General features: G+C 38.0%; 2 protein-coding genes across 4 annotated transcripts in view; both read right to left on the bottom strand.

The window, feature by feature from the left end:
• LOC147179647 (inactive dipeptidyl peptidase 10-like) overlaps nucleotides 1-12,037 on the bottom strand; it is a 29,680-nt gene extending 17,643 nt beyond the window's left edge. The window contains exons 1-3 of one of the 3 annotated variants that reach the window (XM_086068321.1): nucleotides 11,855-12,037; nucleotides 1,923-2,037; nucleotides 1,125-1,220 (exon numbers count right to left, since the gene is read on the bottom strand). In XM_086068321.1, coding sequence (XP_085924447.1) covers nucleotides 1,125-1,220; nucleotides 1,923-2,037; nucleotides 11,855-11,914 — 271 coding nt within the window. In that variant the 5' untranslated portion in view covers nucleotides 11,915-12,037. Of the gene's footprint in view, nucleotides 1-1,124; nucleotides 1,221-1,922; nucleotides 2,038-5,684; nucleotides 5,882-9,596; nucleotides 9,750-11,854 lie in introns of those variants that run through there. The other 2 variants (XM_086068323.1, XM_086068322.1) reach the window with 2 other exon arrangements.
• An 814-nt stretch (nucleotides 12,038-12,851) lies between these two features.
• LOC147179646 (sodium/hydrogen exchanger 2-like) lies at nucleotides 12,852-18,437 on the bottom strand. The gene is made up of 13 exons (XM_086069625.1): nucleotides 17,951-18,437; nucleotides 17,529-17,854; nucleotides 17,278-17,415; nucleotides 16,674-16,924; nucleotides 15,477-15,694; nucleotides 15,189-15,388; nucleotides 15,021-15,110; nucleotides 14,869-14,939; nucleotides 14,599-14,766; nucleotides 14,280-14,385; nucleotides 13,935-14,051; nucleotides 13,753-13,846; nucleotides 12,852-13,682 (listed from the first exon to the last, which is right to left on the bottom strand). Exons 1-13 carry the CDS (start codon nucleotides 18,276-18,278, stop codon nucleotides 13,369-13,371), a joined length of 2,421 nt encoding a protein of 806 aa, XP_085925751.1. The 5' UTR covers nucleotides 18,279-18,437; the 3' UTR covers nucleotides 12,852-13,368.
• Nucleotides 18,438-18,466: the final 29 nt, after the last annotated feature.

Below are 18,466 nucleotides of genomic sequence, written 5' to 3'. Positions count from 1 at the left end.
CGTAACTTATAAATAATAAATGTTATATCTGTTCTAAATGTAATTTTTTTTTCTAGATTTTCATACTCTTGTTAACAAAAGTGGAAAAAATGTTAAACTAACACAAATAGTTCAAATGAATTTTTGACGTCAATGGCAGTGAATGAGTTAGGAAGTGAGCGGCACAAAAGAGGCCTCATTGGAAGCAAGTCATTCGTGCGTATACGGATCCAAAGTCAATATCTCGACTGATTGAAATGTGATCGACAAATATAAATATATATTATATTTGCTCACGGAGCATTTGGCTGTACATCTAATCACTGAATATGGTAAACCTGTCCTCAACTGTGACCTTGTGTGGAGAAGAGATTAGCTGAGTTAATTCCAGCACGGGATGCCTGCAATCAGTCTTGTGTTGTGAGAACTTAAAGCAGCAGCCATGACGAATGCCTTTAATTAAAACAATCAGTCACCTGCAGAGACGACGTACAAAGCAAAGCCTCCAGCAAGTCAGTGTGTCAATATTGTTTTTTTCCAAAATATTCAAAAGACTAACAATGATTATATATTGACGCACACTACAAACACATTAATAAACAAATTACATTTAAAGAAATTATATTGGCTCAATCATATTCATTATATGCATGGATAAAAAGGCCTGTATATGGCTTGAGCATGTGTGCCTAATATTGTGGCCATTAACAGCTGAGATATCAGGTGAGGTCACCTCATCCACACCTTTTGTTTCAGATTGTATTTTCCTGTTCACAGTTTTGGCTCCCTGTGTGTGAGTTGATGTTATTTGTATTCCAACTTCATACTATATGGCAGGTAGTGGAAATGAGGCTGGCTTTTAGAATTCTCTTCCATTTTTTACTCATGCTTTGCAATCATAAAAGCTACTGGGGGGGGGGGGGGGGTGCTGGTAAAATGCTTGACTATCTTAAGTCTTTAAATATATCGTATGAGATTCTGTGAAATGCCTGATTTTCTATCTTTATGTGCTGACACTAGACAACCATTTAATATTTGAACATCTTTATGTGTGTACCAGGACTATGGTTTCTTAATTAGCCTCATCATTAAGGGTCAATTCCCTAATGGCATTTAGCATGTAGATTTTTCTCTTGAGTGCTCACCACTTATCCATGTGACTTCTGGGTCGTGCACAGTGAACTCTGAAGAGTACAGATCATCTACAGTCAATGCAGACTTGATGCTGCCTGGGAGATCGGCTAGAGAAAGAGAAAAGTAAGCATCGCAGGAAAATCAGACCAATAGAGCAAAATATATGAAAGTAAAAGTTGGAATGTCTCCATGGGAAGTAATGTGAGTAATCTTTATCCCATGTGAATTTGAAGGCTTTCACTATAAATCCCAAATCCCCTATTTTATCTTTCCATGGAAATTTACTGGAAATTCTCCCTACCATTTTGCACCACAGCTGACCAATGATCAAATTAACTCATTCACTGCCATTGACGGCTATAGACGTCAAAAATTCATTCATTCTCTAATTTTATTAGTAAAACATTTTTTCCCACTTTTATTAACAAGAGTTTGAAAACCAAGATTTTTTTTTATTGTAATAGAACAGATATAAAAATTGGGTTAACTAGTGAAGTCATGCGATTAATTACGATTTACGAAATTTACGATTCCCCCCCCCCCCCCCCCCCCCCCCGTAAATTAGGGGCATCAGGCGATTAAAATTGACATTAACATTAAAAATGTCAAATTGAAATAGTTCAAATGAATTTTTGACGTATGTAGCCGTCAATGGCAGCGAATGAGTTAAAAACAATAGATACACAATATATTAACATATGTAATACTCAAAATTGACTTTCTTTTTTAACATGTCCATTTCATGCTACTAGTTTTTTGTGATTATCTCCCACTGCAGCACCAGCATTTCTGGTGTGTGTCAGTATTACCGGGTGTGAGGACGACCACAGACATGGTGATGAGTGAGCAGACAGCCACAATCACCAGCAGAGAGATGGCGATCCCCTTCCAGTTCCTTTGAGGGGTGCTGGTGTCCACAAAGTCCTGTAGGCATGCAACACACTCATAAAAACTTCAGATCAGAAGCAGAGTGGCAAAATTCTAAGAATTTTCAAAGCTGTTTCCATTAGAATTTATGTTAATTAAACCAGAAATTTACAAAATTATAAGGGAAGATAAATATAGTTAAGGAAATTTTATTTGAGCAAAAACCTGACTAAAACAGTCCTATTTCACGCATTTAAATGTGGAGACCGCATTGCCTGAAAGGTTCGGCAAAAATTAAGGGACTAGGCTTGAGCACGGGGAATTGACGTAAAAAAAAAAAAAAAAAAAAACTTATCTAACTTATCTTAACTAATATTTAACTCACCAGTCATATTTTTGTTCTTCAATGAAATAATCGATTGTTCATAAAATATTTAAATCTTGATATAGTTATAGTTACAAATAAACTAGAGCTGTCAATTTTTTTTATCAGATTAATCACATTTTAGAATTTTTATTAATCATAATTAATCAATAAATTAAAAAGGCTTTTTATCAACACTTTTTGCCCGCCAAATTTGAATAGCACCTGTTATGTGTTAATTCTTTCAACATTCAAAGTATGTCGCCCACATTTTTTGATCCACTGCACGCTCTCATCCTACTCTTTTTCTAATCAGTTAATTACTTGCATCATTTAAAAATGGAAAAAAAAATGACCCCAATATTTTGACTAAAACAAATATTTTGAATGCCATATGCAAACATTTATTAAATGCTTTACTTTAACGCATGCAGTTATGGTTATTGCTCCAACACAACCTGTGTGGTACCTTTAACGTAACCATCCGCTGTTAAGATAAAGGATCATCTACAGTTAAAGTTAATAGTGGGATTAAGCTGCATGATTCATGCAATCATTTTTTTGTGATTAATCAATGAGTTAACTTTCACAGCACTTTAATAAACCTGTTGAATGTAATGATTTTTAATTGTACACAAGTTTAGTAGACAGTTTTTGTAGCACTTGTAGAAAAGTTAAAGAATGATAAAAAAAAAAAATATATATATACATATATATATATATATATATATATATATATATATATGTATATATACAGTATTTGTGCATTTTGGGTCACTTTGAGATAAATCCTCAAATTGTAGATGAAAGAATAATCTTTGGGGTATTTTTATAGCTATAAAATGTCAAAACAGTCAAGTTTGAGCCAAATAGCATATAAGGGTTAGTTGTCATCCACGGCCAAGATGTCTACGGGCATTCAAGTGTCCATCTGTATCACACATACAGCCAGCGAGGTGGAAAGTAGAGCATTTTAATTAATGGGGCAGACACCCACAGCAGAGTGTTCCTCACACACCACTGAACCATTAACCGCTCTCTGACTATTAGTTCAACTTCTATGATCTAAGTTCTCAATGTGCGCGCTGTGTGAAAGTCTTCCGAGACACACTTCGCTGCTGTTATCGCACTCACTTAAGCTGACTGCAAAGCGAGAGAAGTATGTGAAAGAGTCTGTCAGCTGGAAAAGGCGAAGAAAAGAACCTCATCGCTTGTCCCTCATTGGGGTCACACAATGGGTCTCGCTATGTGCAAGAAGCGGGGTTGTACACAAACAAGCATTCACACTTATATTCACAACTGGATAATATACAGCAGTGGTTCTCAAACTTTTTTTAATCAAGTACCATCATCATGACCAACATTTAAATGCAGTGCTTGTAGTAGTTTTATGTGTTCAACAAAAAATTTAAAAACATTTTTTTTAATTAAAATATATATTTAATACTATGATTCCCGTGGAAGTTTTAAATGGGCTTGTGAATTGTTGCAAGTCATTTGTGAAGGATTTATTGCAAAGTTGAGCCACACAGGACAAACAGACCAACACAGTTGGAAAATTCCAGGAAATTTAAAAGCCGGAAATTTGAATGGTCTTTTTTCATTGGGATAGACGTGGTGGTGGTCACGTGACGGGCGCACGTGCTGACTGGCTTCACCTTACGGCGTAAGGGAATGACTTGGCAATTATTACTCAGAAAATCCCCCTCAGCAAATTGCTGTAAAAACTGTTAGACAGATAAAATCGACATAATACTCATGAACACGCAGAGGTTTTGGAGCGGATGTGCTCATTCTCAAAATCAGTGAGAAAAAAAAAAAGAATTAGTCAGAGCAGTTTTTTTTTGTAAGTCAAAGTACAATTCTGGCCATTTTTTGTTTGTTTTTTAAAAATATGACATAACTGTTGATGGAAGACTTTTTATTTTATTTTACTTTTCTTTGCTTTAGGCAATACAAAAATTACAAAAATGATTGTTATACTAAAGTGGCAAGACAACTTTGTTTACAATATCACCAAAAATGATGCAAAATGGGGAAATATTATTGCTGATGAGTTGGGGATTCTTCTTTTTTGGGGGGGGGGGGGGGTAGCCCAGGACTCCTACTCTAAATTGGTTCCCGTCACATACAAGACACACTAATATAAATCTAAATTTTTGTGAGTTTACAGATTCAGAAAATAATATTGACACCAAGATAAAGATTGGAAGTACAACAAGATGAAAATGTCTTTCGGCTAGTGCCTGAAAAAGTGGACTCATGAGGCCACTTGACGCAGTGCCCGAATCAATTTTTATGGGATTTTATTAGCCTTTTTTTTTTTAAGGAATTGCATCGCCACGGTGGTCACAACAGCAGTATAGGTTGCAATTTTTACGCAACAGTCGAATAATTATTGTAAGCCATAGTGATATTCTACCCAGTTTGAAAATGAACACTTTGCTTAACACATGCAAAACTACCTTTAAATAATGATTCAATAAAACATAAAAAAAAAAAAAGGTCAAATGCAAATTGTGCCTAAATTTAAAAAAAAAAATCAGTTTTAATAGAGAAATACACATTTAAAATTTCAATAAATCTTCAAAATCATTTAACTTGAATTAACCTGACATGTTTTTGGGTGCATGGGAGTGATCACCAGCACAGGAATAACATGCAATACGTAATAAAAACTACAATCTACAATTGAATTAATCAAGAAAATTAAGGGAAAGCTTCCTGAATGAGCCTGTGATCAAATCTGAGGGACTCTGCATGCACACTGGCGCTCACAACCACAGTGTGCAATTCACGTTCACAAAGAAACCGTAGGTACTATGAACCATCATTCATCCTCTTGGTACCCCCTAAAAAGTCACACGTCAGTCTCTGCAACGTTTTCAACAGGTCACTGAGACAACACAAATAAGTTGACATTATTTACTGCATATGTGTTGTTGCTGCCAGTGCATATGGACCGTTATCCCACCTTCTATATCAGCGCATAATGTAATAATAACCACGCTTTAGTGCATCCAACTCCTGTTTGTGACTTAATCTCCATTTATGTAACGTCATACAGTGAGAGATTACACATTTTCAATTGTCGCACCTGCTCACATTCAACAGCCGGAGGCAATCATCCAAATGGGAGCTCGGGAACGGGAAAATACGTCACAACTCAACTAAGAGAAAAGGATGGTTACAATAAGCATCCAACACATGTTTAACAACATCACAGTGGACAGAGCCAGTAACCAGACAAACGTTGCACTTTAATTGTCTCGTCGGGGAGTGCGCACAACACAAGCCCATGGATGATTGCTGTAAAATGATGAGAGTGTTATGAATGTACCTCATCTTGCGGATCCTCTTTTGATTTCTTCTTGCTCGGATCCTTCGAGGCTGTCATTGCACCGAGTTTTCCTTAGCTCAAATTCAGCACCGAATCCTCCCGGTAATAACATCCAAACCTGCCTGGGAGTTGATTTAACGGCTGTATCAAGTTAGCCGCTGTACTGACGAGCAGCACTTCCGGAGTTTGCTACCAAAGTAAAGGTCTACACTTCGTATTATTTCAAATTTATTTCCATGGACGTAGAAAATACTGTACATCACTGGCCCATAAATCGTTGTTGTTAATTATCCAGTAGTTGATTTTTCACTTAATTGTTTCAAAAAAAATCAAAAATAGGAAATATTTTCTCAGAACTTTTTTTGGGGGGATAGAACCTTTATTAACTGTCAGCCTTGCACACCAACAAAAATAGTTAATGTTGAATTTTCAACTTCTGATGTTTTGAGTGATGACCAATCCAAAGAGTCGACAGAGGGAGGCTCCAGCTCATTTGTAACCCTAATTAGGTTAATCACTGGAAAATGGAGGAATGGTCTATATGTCGGTGATTTCCAACCAACGAGACAAAATGAGTCCTGGCTTCCTGTGAGTAAAGAACTTTAATTAAACAGGGTTAGTTTTCACACTTTGTTAATTTGACATTTTTGTTTGGATTTTCTACTTGGCTCAATAAAGGTTGGGAATACTGTACTACAGAATATAATTAAATTGATTTGGTGCTGTCCAGGTGCTGAAAGGATAATGACGTGATGACTGGGTTTGTAAAAAAAAAAAAAAAACAGAAATAGACAAGTCACTGGTGTGAAAACCAATGTGAAATATGATTTCTGAATAACTCTGCCAACCAAAGAAAAGAAAAAGAGCTAGAGGCCTTAAGCATACTGAAATAGAGACTTAATAGTCTTTTTTCACGACCACAGTCAAATGATGATAATGCCCCCTCATACTAATTCAATTGATTCGATTTTCCTCACGAGTGTATTTCTGTGACCCTGATGCATTTAGTCTTTTCTCTGCCTCACAGGACTGGATGTTAAATGTTAGGTGTTACAGACAAAGCCCTCAGGACTCACGCACACGCTGTGCAGGAAGACTAAAAATAAGACAAGGGAGGGAAAATAGCATAAAGACAGAAAGCAATGGTTTGGTTTTTGGGGATTTTAAAAGTCTACACACCCTGACAAATGCCAGATTTTTTTGATTACCAAAAAATTGCTTAAGATAAATAATTTCAAAACTATTTACACCATTCATGTGACTTATAACCTGTATAAGAAGGGAAGTAAAAATAGACAACTGAAATGACACAGTTGCACAAGTCTACACACCCTCTTAAAACATTACATTATAACAACATTATGCACATTACAAGTCATGTTAAACATGATTCAAAGCACACCTGTTACCATTTAAAGTGCCTCTGATTAAACCCAAATCAATATTTGATGTTCTAGTAGGCTTTTCCTGATGGTATTTTACTTTGAAATTAATTTTCCAATATTTTTTATTTTTTGTAATTCCTAGTAGAAGCATTTTTTTTTTTGCTAACAATGACTGTTATTTTAAACTATTTATAATTCCCATCATCTCTTGTCTGAGGTCAAACAGAAGATAAGTTGTTCTTTTGGTGAAGAGCAATATTGTTTTTGTGCCAAATATACCTTTTGGAATTATGTCCAAAAAGTTCAATATTGGTTAGTTGGCTCATAATAAAACATGTTCTCACATGTCTTCAGAGAGATTTTTATTTATTTATTTAAATTGATTATTATTATTTGTATTATTTATTATTTTTATTATTATTATTTTAATTTTTTTTAAATTGTATTTAATTTATTTAATTTATTTATTTATTTATTTATTTTTATAATGAAATTGAACTTTTTGGCAAAGAATATAAAATATGTATTTTGCACAAACTCAACGCTGCTCTTTTTTATTTTTTTAAATAAAATAAATAAAAACATACCTGAAGTGTGGCATGAGGAAGACAACTACTTATCCCTGGACCATGGTTGCTATAATGACATGACTGCTCCCCTAACCTCTTTTCTCAGTTTGTATTGTAATTGAGTCACAAATCAATGCGTGTCAGCATCATGGGGATATATGCAACAGCAAGGCTCATTTCAAGCCAAGCTGGGTCTCATCCCAGCTCGCTTTGCCACTGACAGCTCAACTAGAGCATCAAGAGAGGAAGAGGAAGATGAGCGAGGGAGCAAGAAATAGGCAAATGACCACACATGAAAGTCTTAGAAGAAAAAGAGGGAGCGATGAGTTGGTAGAGAAGTAAACAAACGTGAGAGAGTAGGAAGAAATGCACGCGAAGATTCACGATGACCCAAATAGCATGTTAATATTTTAGTAACGGGAAAATGGACACAGTAGCAACAGGATTCTTAAATGTAGTGAAACTTTCCTCATCAAACCCATGAGGGATTTACTCCTGCCATCTAATAATGGATGGGTTTCTGCCTGGCATGGCAGGTGAATGTAATTAACCCGCGGGCAGGATGGAGACCCGCGGGACTCGCAGCTAAAGGCACAAAAAGTTTGCTTGAAAACCATCACACAAGATAAGAAAGCTGCAAAGATCTTTAGGTCAGGAATTGATTAGAAGTGCAATTCCAATTGATATGGGAGCCATATGGCTTTATTTTTTATTTTTTCCCCACCAAAAGCTTCCCAGTTTTGTTTGGTTTATGTTTTAAGCTTCATCCTGGTGCAAAATGTGACACTAAAAAAGATAATTGTTGAACCAACTTAAGAACAAATTGGGAAATTGTTTACCAACTTAATTGAATTGCTTGAAGTGGTAACACACAATTGATTTAAGTTAATCCAAGTTAATATGTTAAGTTTAATTAATTATAAGGACATCAAGTTTAATTTAGTGAGTTCGTTAAACTTAAAATATGAATTTTGTATTAACTTAATTCAATCGTGCGTTACCACTTAAAGCAATTCAATTAAGTTGGTTAACAATTCTTTTTTTTTAGAGCGCATTTAGACCAGAAAAACATAAAAAGTGTTTCTTAAATTTTTGCTTATAAAAATCCAAATGTAAACACTCTATATGTTCCACTCAAAGTTATTTGGTGGTATCCTGTATCCTGTATCCTGTATGCATAGCCTATGCGTGAATATTAGCCGCACAATATGCTTTTGTAGGGATTCGAGCATCCAATCCACATACATGCAAATCACAGTTTTCCAATAGCCCTCAACAAAGTTTCCCCACTACTGCATTGAGGCCAAACAAGATTTACAGCATGTACAAGCTGTTGGAGAAACATGGAAGCCGCACACAGACTGAACGATGAGCTTGACCATTCTGGAGAGATTAGAAGCTGGGATCACAGCCCAGAAGAAGATGTGTCAAGAAAATAGGACAATGTATCAACAACTCCCGGAATACCACAATTTGATGTTTTTTTTTAACTCTCTCTCTCTCTCTCTCTCTCTCTCTCTCTCTCTCTCTCTCTCTCTCTCTCTCTCTCTCTCTCTCTCTCTCTCTCTCTCTCTCTCTCTCTCTATCCCCCCCACAATACAAAGACAAACCTGCACATTTCCCTAAATCCCTCAAGCTGAAAATCTGCATAACTTCCCTGCCGATTTATTGTTGAATGAAAGACGCGCTAAGCGTCGCTTGCAAAAACATCTTCCTGCTGCATGTGAACAAAAGTCAGAGGAAAGTGTTTCCTGGTGCACCACTTCAAATCTCATAAAAACACACTTCCACCGTTTGATCTGACGTTTGCAGAGCCAAGAGGAGGTGTTTGTCTCGAATGGGGGGTAAAGTAGACGGGACTTCATTTTCAAGACTACTTTGCTAAAAAAAGAAAGAACTACAATTTAAGCAACAACAACAACATAACATTCAGAGCATAACATAACTGCACACCTCACCTCCAAGAATCTCAGTTCTGGCTCCATCATCTTGGTCTTCAATGAATCGGACAAGAAGCTTCAGACACTTCTTATCCTCGCTTGTCACAAGCCCAGAATGACAGAGAAAAGGAAGGCAAAAGCGCTTCTGCTCTCGTTACTGGCATCTGTCGAGCTTCTCTCCCCCCTCAATAAACACAGAGGAGAACCCCCTCCTGCTCCGTGCTGCTTTTACTAGGGTACTTAAAAAAAAATGGTGTCATTTACGAGTAAAATCAGTCAACCCAGTTTCACTTGGCATCCTCAGTCTGATGATCTAATTCTGTGTCAGATGGGATTTGTCTGGTGAGGCCCATTAAACTGAATTTACTTACTAAGTTAAGACAGACTCAAACGACTATTTGTAGCTGCTTATCTGAGAAAGTATCCATATTTATAGAGATGAAGGAGTTTGGTCGAGAAGGAACAAATCGAACCACGACGTCATGTCTGAGCTCAAAGTCAACCTGATGTGCTCGAGCTCATTTAGCAAATAGAATAAAGAGGCGCTGCCGCGCTGAAGGAGATGGTGCATTTTTGAGTGGGATGTGAGGTCAGATCTTGCAGATGAATGCATCCATACGAAGGAGCAAGGTGACCTTGTCCTCGGTAAACGCTGTTCAAAGTGCAATACAACGTGTTGATTAGCTAGTAATTGTTGCATCTTTGTTGTGTGGGGTATACTTTAATCACAAGGCTCCTTTATAACAGAATATAAGACTTTGAATGATAATATCAATCATGATAAGAGCTTTTTACAACCTTTGCAAGCTTTTGTGTTAACCCCTGGAGACCAGCCATGGATCACAGGTTCATTATTGATTAAGAAAAAAGCTTTTATTTGTCTGCAGTCTTTTTCCTTATCTTTTGTCACTCTTTTTTTTTCATTTCCTCCGTATTCAGGTCAATGCTGACAATTAAAACAAGCTGTATTTAAATGTCCACATTTTGCATGCAGCAGAAGATTTGCTTTTAAGATTAAATGTCAGCTCTTGTTGCTGCAGAAGATTGTCTTTGAGAACAGGCAAGTGGCTCCCCTCAGTTTGGCCAATTCAGAAATCTTAACTTTATGATTCATAGTGGCACTTCTGTCCATAAATATCAGTACATAATGATGACATAATTTTTTTTTTTAATGTTTAAAAAAAAAATATATATATATATATATATTTATTTATTTATATATTTTTAATTTTAAAAATTAATTAAAATAATAATAAATAATTAAAACAATAAACGATTAAATAAAAAAATATATAAATAAAATACAAATAAATAAATAATAATAATTAAAAAAATAAATAAACAAATTTAAGCTGCAGCCTCGCCGCAAGACTGCCCTCTAGTGTTGTAAAATGTCCTCCTCAAGTAGTGAAGCCATGAGATGAAGGTACAAGTTGACCTGCGAGCTTCAGATGCCACAGATTAATAATCTTATTGCATAATAATAATATGTTGATGAAGAGAATAGGGGTCTGGCTTTATTATTATTTCTAGCTCTAACAGCAGTGTGTTTGTTTGGTGCAGAACCAAACGAGCAGCAGAAGGCATAGAAATAGACCTGATACCTGTTGAAACGCTTTAATGTGAAGACGATGATCTCTAAAAATGCATATAAGCAAGCAGGATTTTTTTTCTTTTCTCTCACCCTCATGTAATTTGGCAATGATGCACCAGCTTGCAGTGTGGGCTGTGTAATCTCACTTTTTTGTAGGACAAAAGTGAGTAGGACACAAGTCACAGTTTCATTTGGATCGCATTACATTTTTGTTTATTATATTTGAGATTTTACACAAGACTAAAATTTTATCATGGAGTTAATGTCATTGAAGACATTCTCAACTTTAGTTGAGCTGACTTGTATTTTGGTGAATGATGAAAAACATTTATGGTACATTGTATCTTTAGCAGTTGGAGAATGTCTGGTGAAATTCTTTAGAAATATTTTTTTCTGTCTTAAAATAAGTCTTATTTTTTTCAGGTTTTTTTTAGATATCTAGAGCGACATCAGTCTTGCACCTTGAAATTGATTTTGTTAAGTGTTGACAGACACACCCAAAATAAATCATGCACGATGACGTTCACCATCTTACATAATCACGTAACGGCTATAAAACAATTTTCACTGACACTCATTTAATATTGAGCACAATAGAGATTCCTCTAATAGAATAAATGTGCTCCCCGGGCTGTTGTTTGAGTGGAGAATAATCATGGATGAAAATAACAAAGTATCCCACCTTGACATCCTTGGTGGGGTGACACTCAATCTGATGAGAGACGGATGCAGTTTGGTTCATCTTTTCACCTCACGTTCATCCAATCAAATGAGGTTTCCTTCCTTCGGCACGAAGTCTGATGTCCGCTACTGACTCTGAAGACTGTTTCCCCACTGATGTTGTCGTTAAGATACATCAACACACACTCTTCGATCCTTCTAGTGGTGAATCGTTGTCACTTGACGGCCTCCCTCCCGAACTGCGTTGTTGTGGAATAAAACTCGGGAGCTTGGCCAAAGCCTCCCACAGACATTTGGAAGATGGCTCTTGATCACGATGTACAATTGAGGCAAAGACATTGACAATATTCACACTTTAGAGATAGAGCATCTCCCAGCATGCCTTTTTAAAAGACATAGTAATTTATAATGATATTGGAAGTGATGATAAAATCATGTATACTTTTTAACTGTGTATTTTTTACAGCACGGCAGACATTATTTGGCTTTAATGAAGTTCTGTGCCGTTCTAATTGGTTGAACATTATGCAGTGAACTCTCCCATTTTCATGGTTTAGCATTCAGATTTTGTTTTAACCAATACCTAATATTCGCTGAAAAACTTGCCTTTTTGGTGTTTAGTGTTCAGGCCAAAACAATAACAGTATTGCTTAGCACACCCCCGCTCGGCGTAAAAACTGGCACATCTTCTTTCTCGTGCCAAGACAAGTCTATTTTAGCGTGCTTGGGAGTTCAGCAGCCCTCGGGTGTTTTCGACAATTTGATAACTGAAATTAGACTAGACCTTAAACCAGCTCAAGAGCTGGTGTAAGTTGTGGTGAATTTCATCAAGATGCAGGCAGACAGATTCTGTTCTCCATGGACGTGTGTAGTGGATGTCATCATTTTTCACTGTGCATTGAACCTTCTGAATCACTGTAGAAATCAGTTCATTGAACGGACCATTATTATCAAGATCTTTATTGTAGTTTTTAAACCCCCCCCCCCCCCCCCCCCCCCCCTTGGCTTAAGGTGGGCCGGTGCCACACACGGACATGAACAATTAGGGTGGGAAGCGGTCTCCAAGTGCCCACATCACAGTGGTGGTCTGTGATCCCCCAGGGCAACTTTATATCATCCATCCATGGAGGTCTTTTTGCAGTTCCTTATAAACGTAATTTGCGATCTTCGATCTTCTGCATGGCCTCCAGCGAGACTATTCCTGCTCCTGCAACACCTCTCCTCCTCTTAAAAGGAATGAGAGGAGCCACTTCCATTGGCCAGGAAACAAGATGGCGTTCACTCCCGCAAATGGCACCATTTAGATACGTCGTTCTTGTTTACCTTGTCAACAATGCAATCTTCTCTTTCGTACCTGCTAGAGCCAAGCTTCATTATTAAATACTTCCACTACAAGATTTTATTAGCATCATTTTTTTTTATCGACTGATCATAATTCCTTTTGTGAAACGTGTCAGGTTTTTTTTCTTCCAATGACGTCTAGTGTTCAATGTTGGCAAGTCCAAGTCCAACCATTCACAACCTCGCAGAGCCCTGAGACGCCTGTGACAAGTGTCCAAGAAGTGGATCTCCAGCCTCATTCTCCTTAATGTTCTGGCTGTCGGGTAATGGGGGTGGAGCCATAGTCCCCCTCGCAGGTTGGTCAGAAGTGTGCCTTCGTGGGGCTGCCACTGGACCGGGATGTCTCTCATCCAAAACATCCACCTCAGGAGATGAATCAGGCCGACCTCCTGCCCGCGGCGACTCCTTGACAGTGTTCAGCCTTCTCAAGGGAATTATGGAGCGGGAGGAGGAGTATGGTCGGTGGCGGCCTAATTCCCCACTGCCGACTGAAACAAATGGACAGGATAATTTTTTTTTAAAAAGCCACTCTTTGAGCAAATACGAATATGAACTCACCATGACTTTGTCTTCTGAGCGCAAAAGCAACCTCTGGATCAACTCCCGGTTGTAGGGAATAGTATTTCTGGGATTTGGGTAAATTCTGAGCTGGCTGCAAGAGGAAGAATCAGGACTGCATGAAGTGAAACTGTTTGCTGGGGTGTTTGAGGTCTGTGCGTCTCTCTTGAAAACAAACCCACCATCTCACGGAAACTTGCAGATCGGAGGCTGCGTCTGATGCTTGCATGTCGGCGAATCAAAATCTCCCTGGCTCGGTTATTTTCAGGCTGGTTTAATTTGTTGGTGTAAGCCATCGTCTGCGCAGGAAGACGTGCAGAAGGAGTTAATTTGATACACACTTCTGAATTAAAAAAGGTGCTTAAACTACCTGTGACTCTCTATTATTAAGACTAATTAAAGGCATTTATTTAGATGAAAACACCAATCATGTGAATTATTTGCCACAATTTCTATAATATCGCGAGTTTAAGTTTATTATATGGGGAGCAACATTAAGAATACTGGAAGCACTCAGCTGAGTTTACCTTCTCTCTTATCTTGTACATGTTCTTTGACAGGATGTCATGCATCGTCCTCACGTCGGCAGCCAGGTAATTCTTTTTGGGTCGAGACGAATCCTTCCTCTCGTCGCTGGTGACAAAAATGAACCGCCAGGGACAATTGCTAGTTATTGCAAAGTCGAGATTAAGCCGTTTATTTATAATGTGATGCAATTGTTAACATGAAGAAAATTGGTGTATTTCAAAATTTCGTATATTAACAAAGGCTTAATACAAAAGAAAAAATATATATATTTAGTGTTGCTCTCATGACACAAGCGTCACATTTTTCTTTTAAACTTACTGTAGAGATACAATGGATGGTGCTGCACTCAAATCGCCCACAGGTGTGTCCAGCAAATCAATAGCTGTCTGCAGCTCAAGTTTCTTGTACAGAGACACAATACTGGACTCTGCCCGGTTGTCTCGGAGCAGGATGCGTCTCAAAAAGCGATCGTTAAACTTTTTAAACCTGAGCCACAGATTGAAAAAAAAAAAAAAAAAAGCATGGATGAATTTTACCACTAAATAGAGTCAAGCCTTTCTTATGTATTGACAGTATTTGCAACCATACTTGTCTTTCCAATAGTAGTGGCTCCATTGCCCACACACATCCTCAATACCGCAAACAATGTGCTCCATCACCTTGGCACAATATTGAATCACGTGAAACAAGCAGAACAGACAAAATGATTAAATGTTATGGTGTTCATGGATATTTCTTACCCTGTTGTGTATTTCTACATTGATGGTGCCAAAATCTTTGTTGGTCCTCCTGATATTTATATATTCTATGATGGGGCGAATGCTGATACCCTGCCAAGAGGAGAAAAAAATGGATTCTTGGGATTTACTATTAAATCATGACTCCATATTCACAGTAACAGTCCTTACCTGTATGAACACAGTGAATATGATCATCGCGATGGAGGCAGTGACAAACAAATTCTTCCTGTTGATGCTGTCAGGCAGAGTGAAGACCAAAGCGAAGCAGATGGCCCCTCGAACGCCTCCGTAGGCCAAACCAAACTGGTCCTTGAATGTGAAATGGATGGTGCGGAATGGGTTTATGATCTGCGACAGAACCAAGATGCCTGCGGGAAAATAAAAATGCTCAAACAAACAGATGATTGAGATCTGATCGAGCACACCCGCGAGCCCATGCATTCAGCCCGCGCTTACCAATTCCTCTCCAGAGTAGAGCAAACAGGAGCGTGAACAGGATGTAGGCCCAGTTCCACTCGTGTTCGGTCGTAATGGTCACAACCCCCAGGAAGAAGAAGATGAGCGTTTCGGAGATTGTGGCCAACATCTTAATCACATGACGGATGGTAGTGCAGGACCTCTGAGACACATTCTCCTCAACATAGTACTTCATGGTAATGGCACATGTTATAATCCTGCAGGGGGAAAGACACGTAAGGATAAATACGTTCATTCAAAGGTTGCAGTTTCTTCAAAGACAAGAGGTGTTGATTTTGTATTGATAAAGACAACAAATGACAAGCATTTGCATTTTTTCTTTGTGCTGTTTGTCTTATTATGAAAGATTCTATAAAAAAAAATTGTGCATTCCTTCCATCTCATGTCATATATCATGTACCACATGATTTGTCTCATTTAGCTTGTTATTTATGCTGACTTTGTAAGTATAAGCTGCTGAATGCAAAAAAAAATATTTTTCGATTCACTACTGCCACCTGTGGCCAAAAAATGAAACTGCACATTACCTTTTTAAAATTAGTATTGTTATTATTTTATTTTTTTAAATATATTTTTACTTTTTTTTTTAAACAATACTTTATAATTGCACACTCCCTTCTTCACATATACAATGCGCACATGACGTCACATCCGCAGCGAGAAGGCAGGACATTTGAACCCGAATCCAGTCTGTAAACTATTGGCCACAGGCTTGCAAGAGCACCCAGTTAATGAGTTAGTCTATTAATTGGAAGATGTTTCAGTCATAAATGATCAAATAAAAAGGCTATTGTAAAGATATTTTGGGTCAAATTGAATGCACACTGATGATTGTGGAACATTAGGAAAGATATGTCTTTGCACTTAAGACAATGGGACAATTAAAAATTATATGAAAGCACAACAGTTTATGTTTCATTATGTTTAAGTAAGCAGCGTTTACAAATCACATTGAACTTTCTCCTTCTTCAAAGAGGAAGAGCAAGTTTGACATGTTCCGTCAGGCCACAAGAATTTGCAGTTTCATACGTTACAATCTTTCGATTGTACTAGAATGACTGTAGCGGAAGCGCTAAATTGTTTTGCCAGATTTGCCTGCGTCGCCCTCCAGGCATCATGTACGATTGTTTGCACCAGTAGATGCAGATCTGTGTATGGTGTGCTTGTTCCACTTACGCAAGGATACTGGAGATGGCAAACAGCTCGGCCGCGAGGTATGCCAAGTAGCTGAACATGAAGACAAAGAGGGGCTCGATTTGCCTTGCATTGTGGGTGAAACGGGTGGTGAATGCCGCCACAAAGCCAAACACGAGGCCAAAGAAGAAACCCCCGGCCCCCACCACAAAGAACCGAGCCACTCCCAAAAACACATCGGTGGATTCAAAGGCTGACATGTCCGCCACAAAGGAAAACATGCTGTATAGTACCTGCAATGACAAAAATGCAAAATACAGGTATGCTGTTTAAAATTATTATTATTTTTTTTTATTTTATTTTTTCTTTCTTTCTTTTTTTTTTTTGCTGTTTAAAATGATTAATTCACACAGACAATTGCAGTTTAGATGGGCCAATAAGGTGTAAAGCTGCTTTCAATGGTCAAATTAGGATACAGGAAGAAAGAATGTCTGTGCAAGTAAATGGAAAGCTTCTTGAGTGAAACCCAGGCAGAGTAAAATTTGCCTTGATATTTCTTGAGTTTGACAGATAAAGGAACATTAAGTGTCGCTTGCCTACAAAATAACAAAGCTACACTGTTGCTATTCAAAACGTGAAAACTCACCACAGTGACAGCATCATTAAAGAGCCCCTCTCCAAATATGACAATGTGTATCTGCTCATTAACATCGATGTCATCGAACACGGCGAGCACGGCCACAGGGTCCACAGCAGAAATGATAGACGCAAATAACAAATTTTCCTGCCAGGAGCAAAAACGTCACATTAACGAATAGCATCGTAATCAAGCTTTTTTGACATTTGACCTTCGTATCCAAATAAGCCTCTCATTAATGTTCTTCTCATTATACCAACCTGAAGGTTGATATCTTGAACTCCGAAAACTTCAAACTGACAAATGGCAAAGAGTGAGAGGCCAATGCCGATGCTGTTCCACAGAGTTCCCACCACAGCATACCACAGTACCGTGCCAACATTCTCGAAAAAAGGTCTCGTGGGCATGAAGTAGCCGTTTTCCAGGACGATGAGCGGCAGCATGAAGAGGAAGAAGACATCGGAGGTGAGCACAGCTGGCGGTTCCTCTTTAACCGAGTGCATGACGGCCCCAACAATAAGGCCAATGGCAATCAGCAAGCAAGACTCGGGGATCCAGATTGTGATTTTTTTGTAAATATGGAAACCTGAAGACAGAGGAGACATGTAGTGTGAAGGTTTATAAATATTGCTTTAAAACATTCCGTTTGTTTAAAACTGCACATAGAAGAAAAAGAATTTACCAATTTTGGCGAAAGAGGCCAGCAGCACCCAAAGTGTGATTTCAAAAGGGATTTGTATCCGAGGATAGTCCATCGTAAACACAGGAAGACTTGCCCTCTCCTCATCGGGGAAGGCCTGAGGTTGATCAATTTCATCGTGGAAAGGTTTGCCATTCGGCGGGCTGGTTGACGCTGAAGATTCGGATTTTTTAATTTCACATTTTCCTCCGTAGAAGCAGAGTAACAAAAGGAGGACTGCGTGCAAGCCTTGTCTGTTAGACAAAAGCGGGCCACACATTTCCGCAGGTTGACACAGATCACAAGTCCAGGGGAAATAAAATGCCAGCATCAGATGATAGTAACTATTAAAAACAACATGCACACACACAAATCACAAAATGGGCCGATATTACCCATTTGTGCTTCTTCCATCCATGAAAGACTTTGTATACTGTTGCATTTTAAAGAAAAAGACGTTAATCCTCTATCCGAGCTCTCTCAAGTGAAACGCAATTCTGGTTTCAACTGTTGTTCAAC

This window comes from Leptonotus elevatus, chromosome 2, assembly GCF_054856555.1.
Source record: "Leptonotus elevatus isolate MCC_2025b chromosome 2, RoL_Lele_1.0, whole genome shotgun sequence".
NCBI classification, from domain to species: Eukaryota; Metazoa; Chordata; class Actinopteri; order Syngnathiformes; family Syngnathidae; genus Leptonotus; species Leptonotus elevatus.
This window is presented reverse-complemented; position numbering and strand designations above follow the sequence as displayed.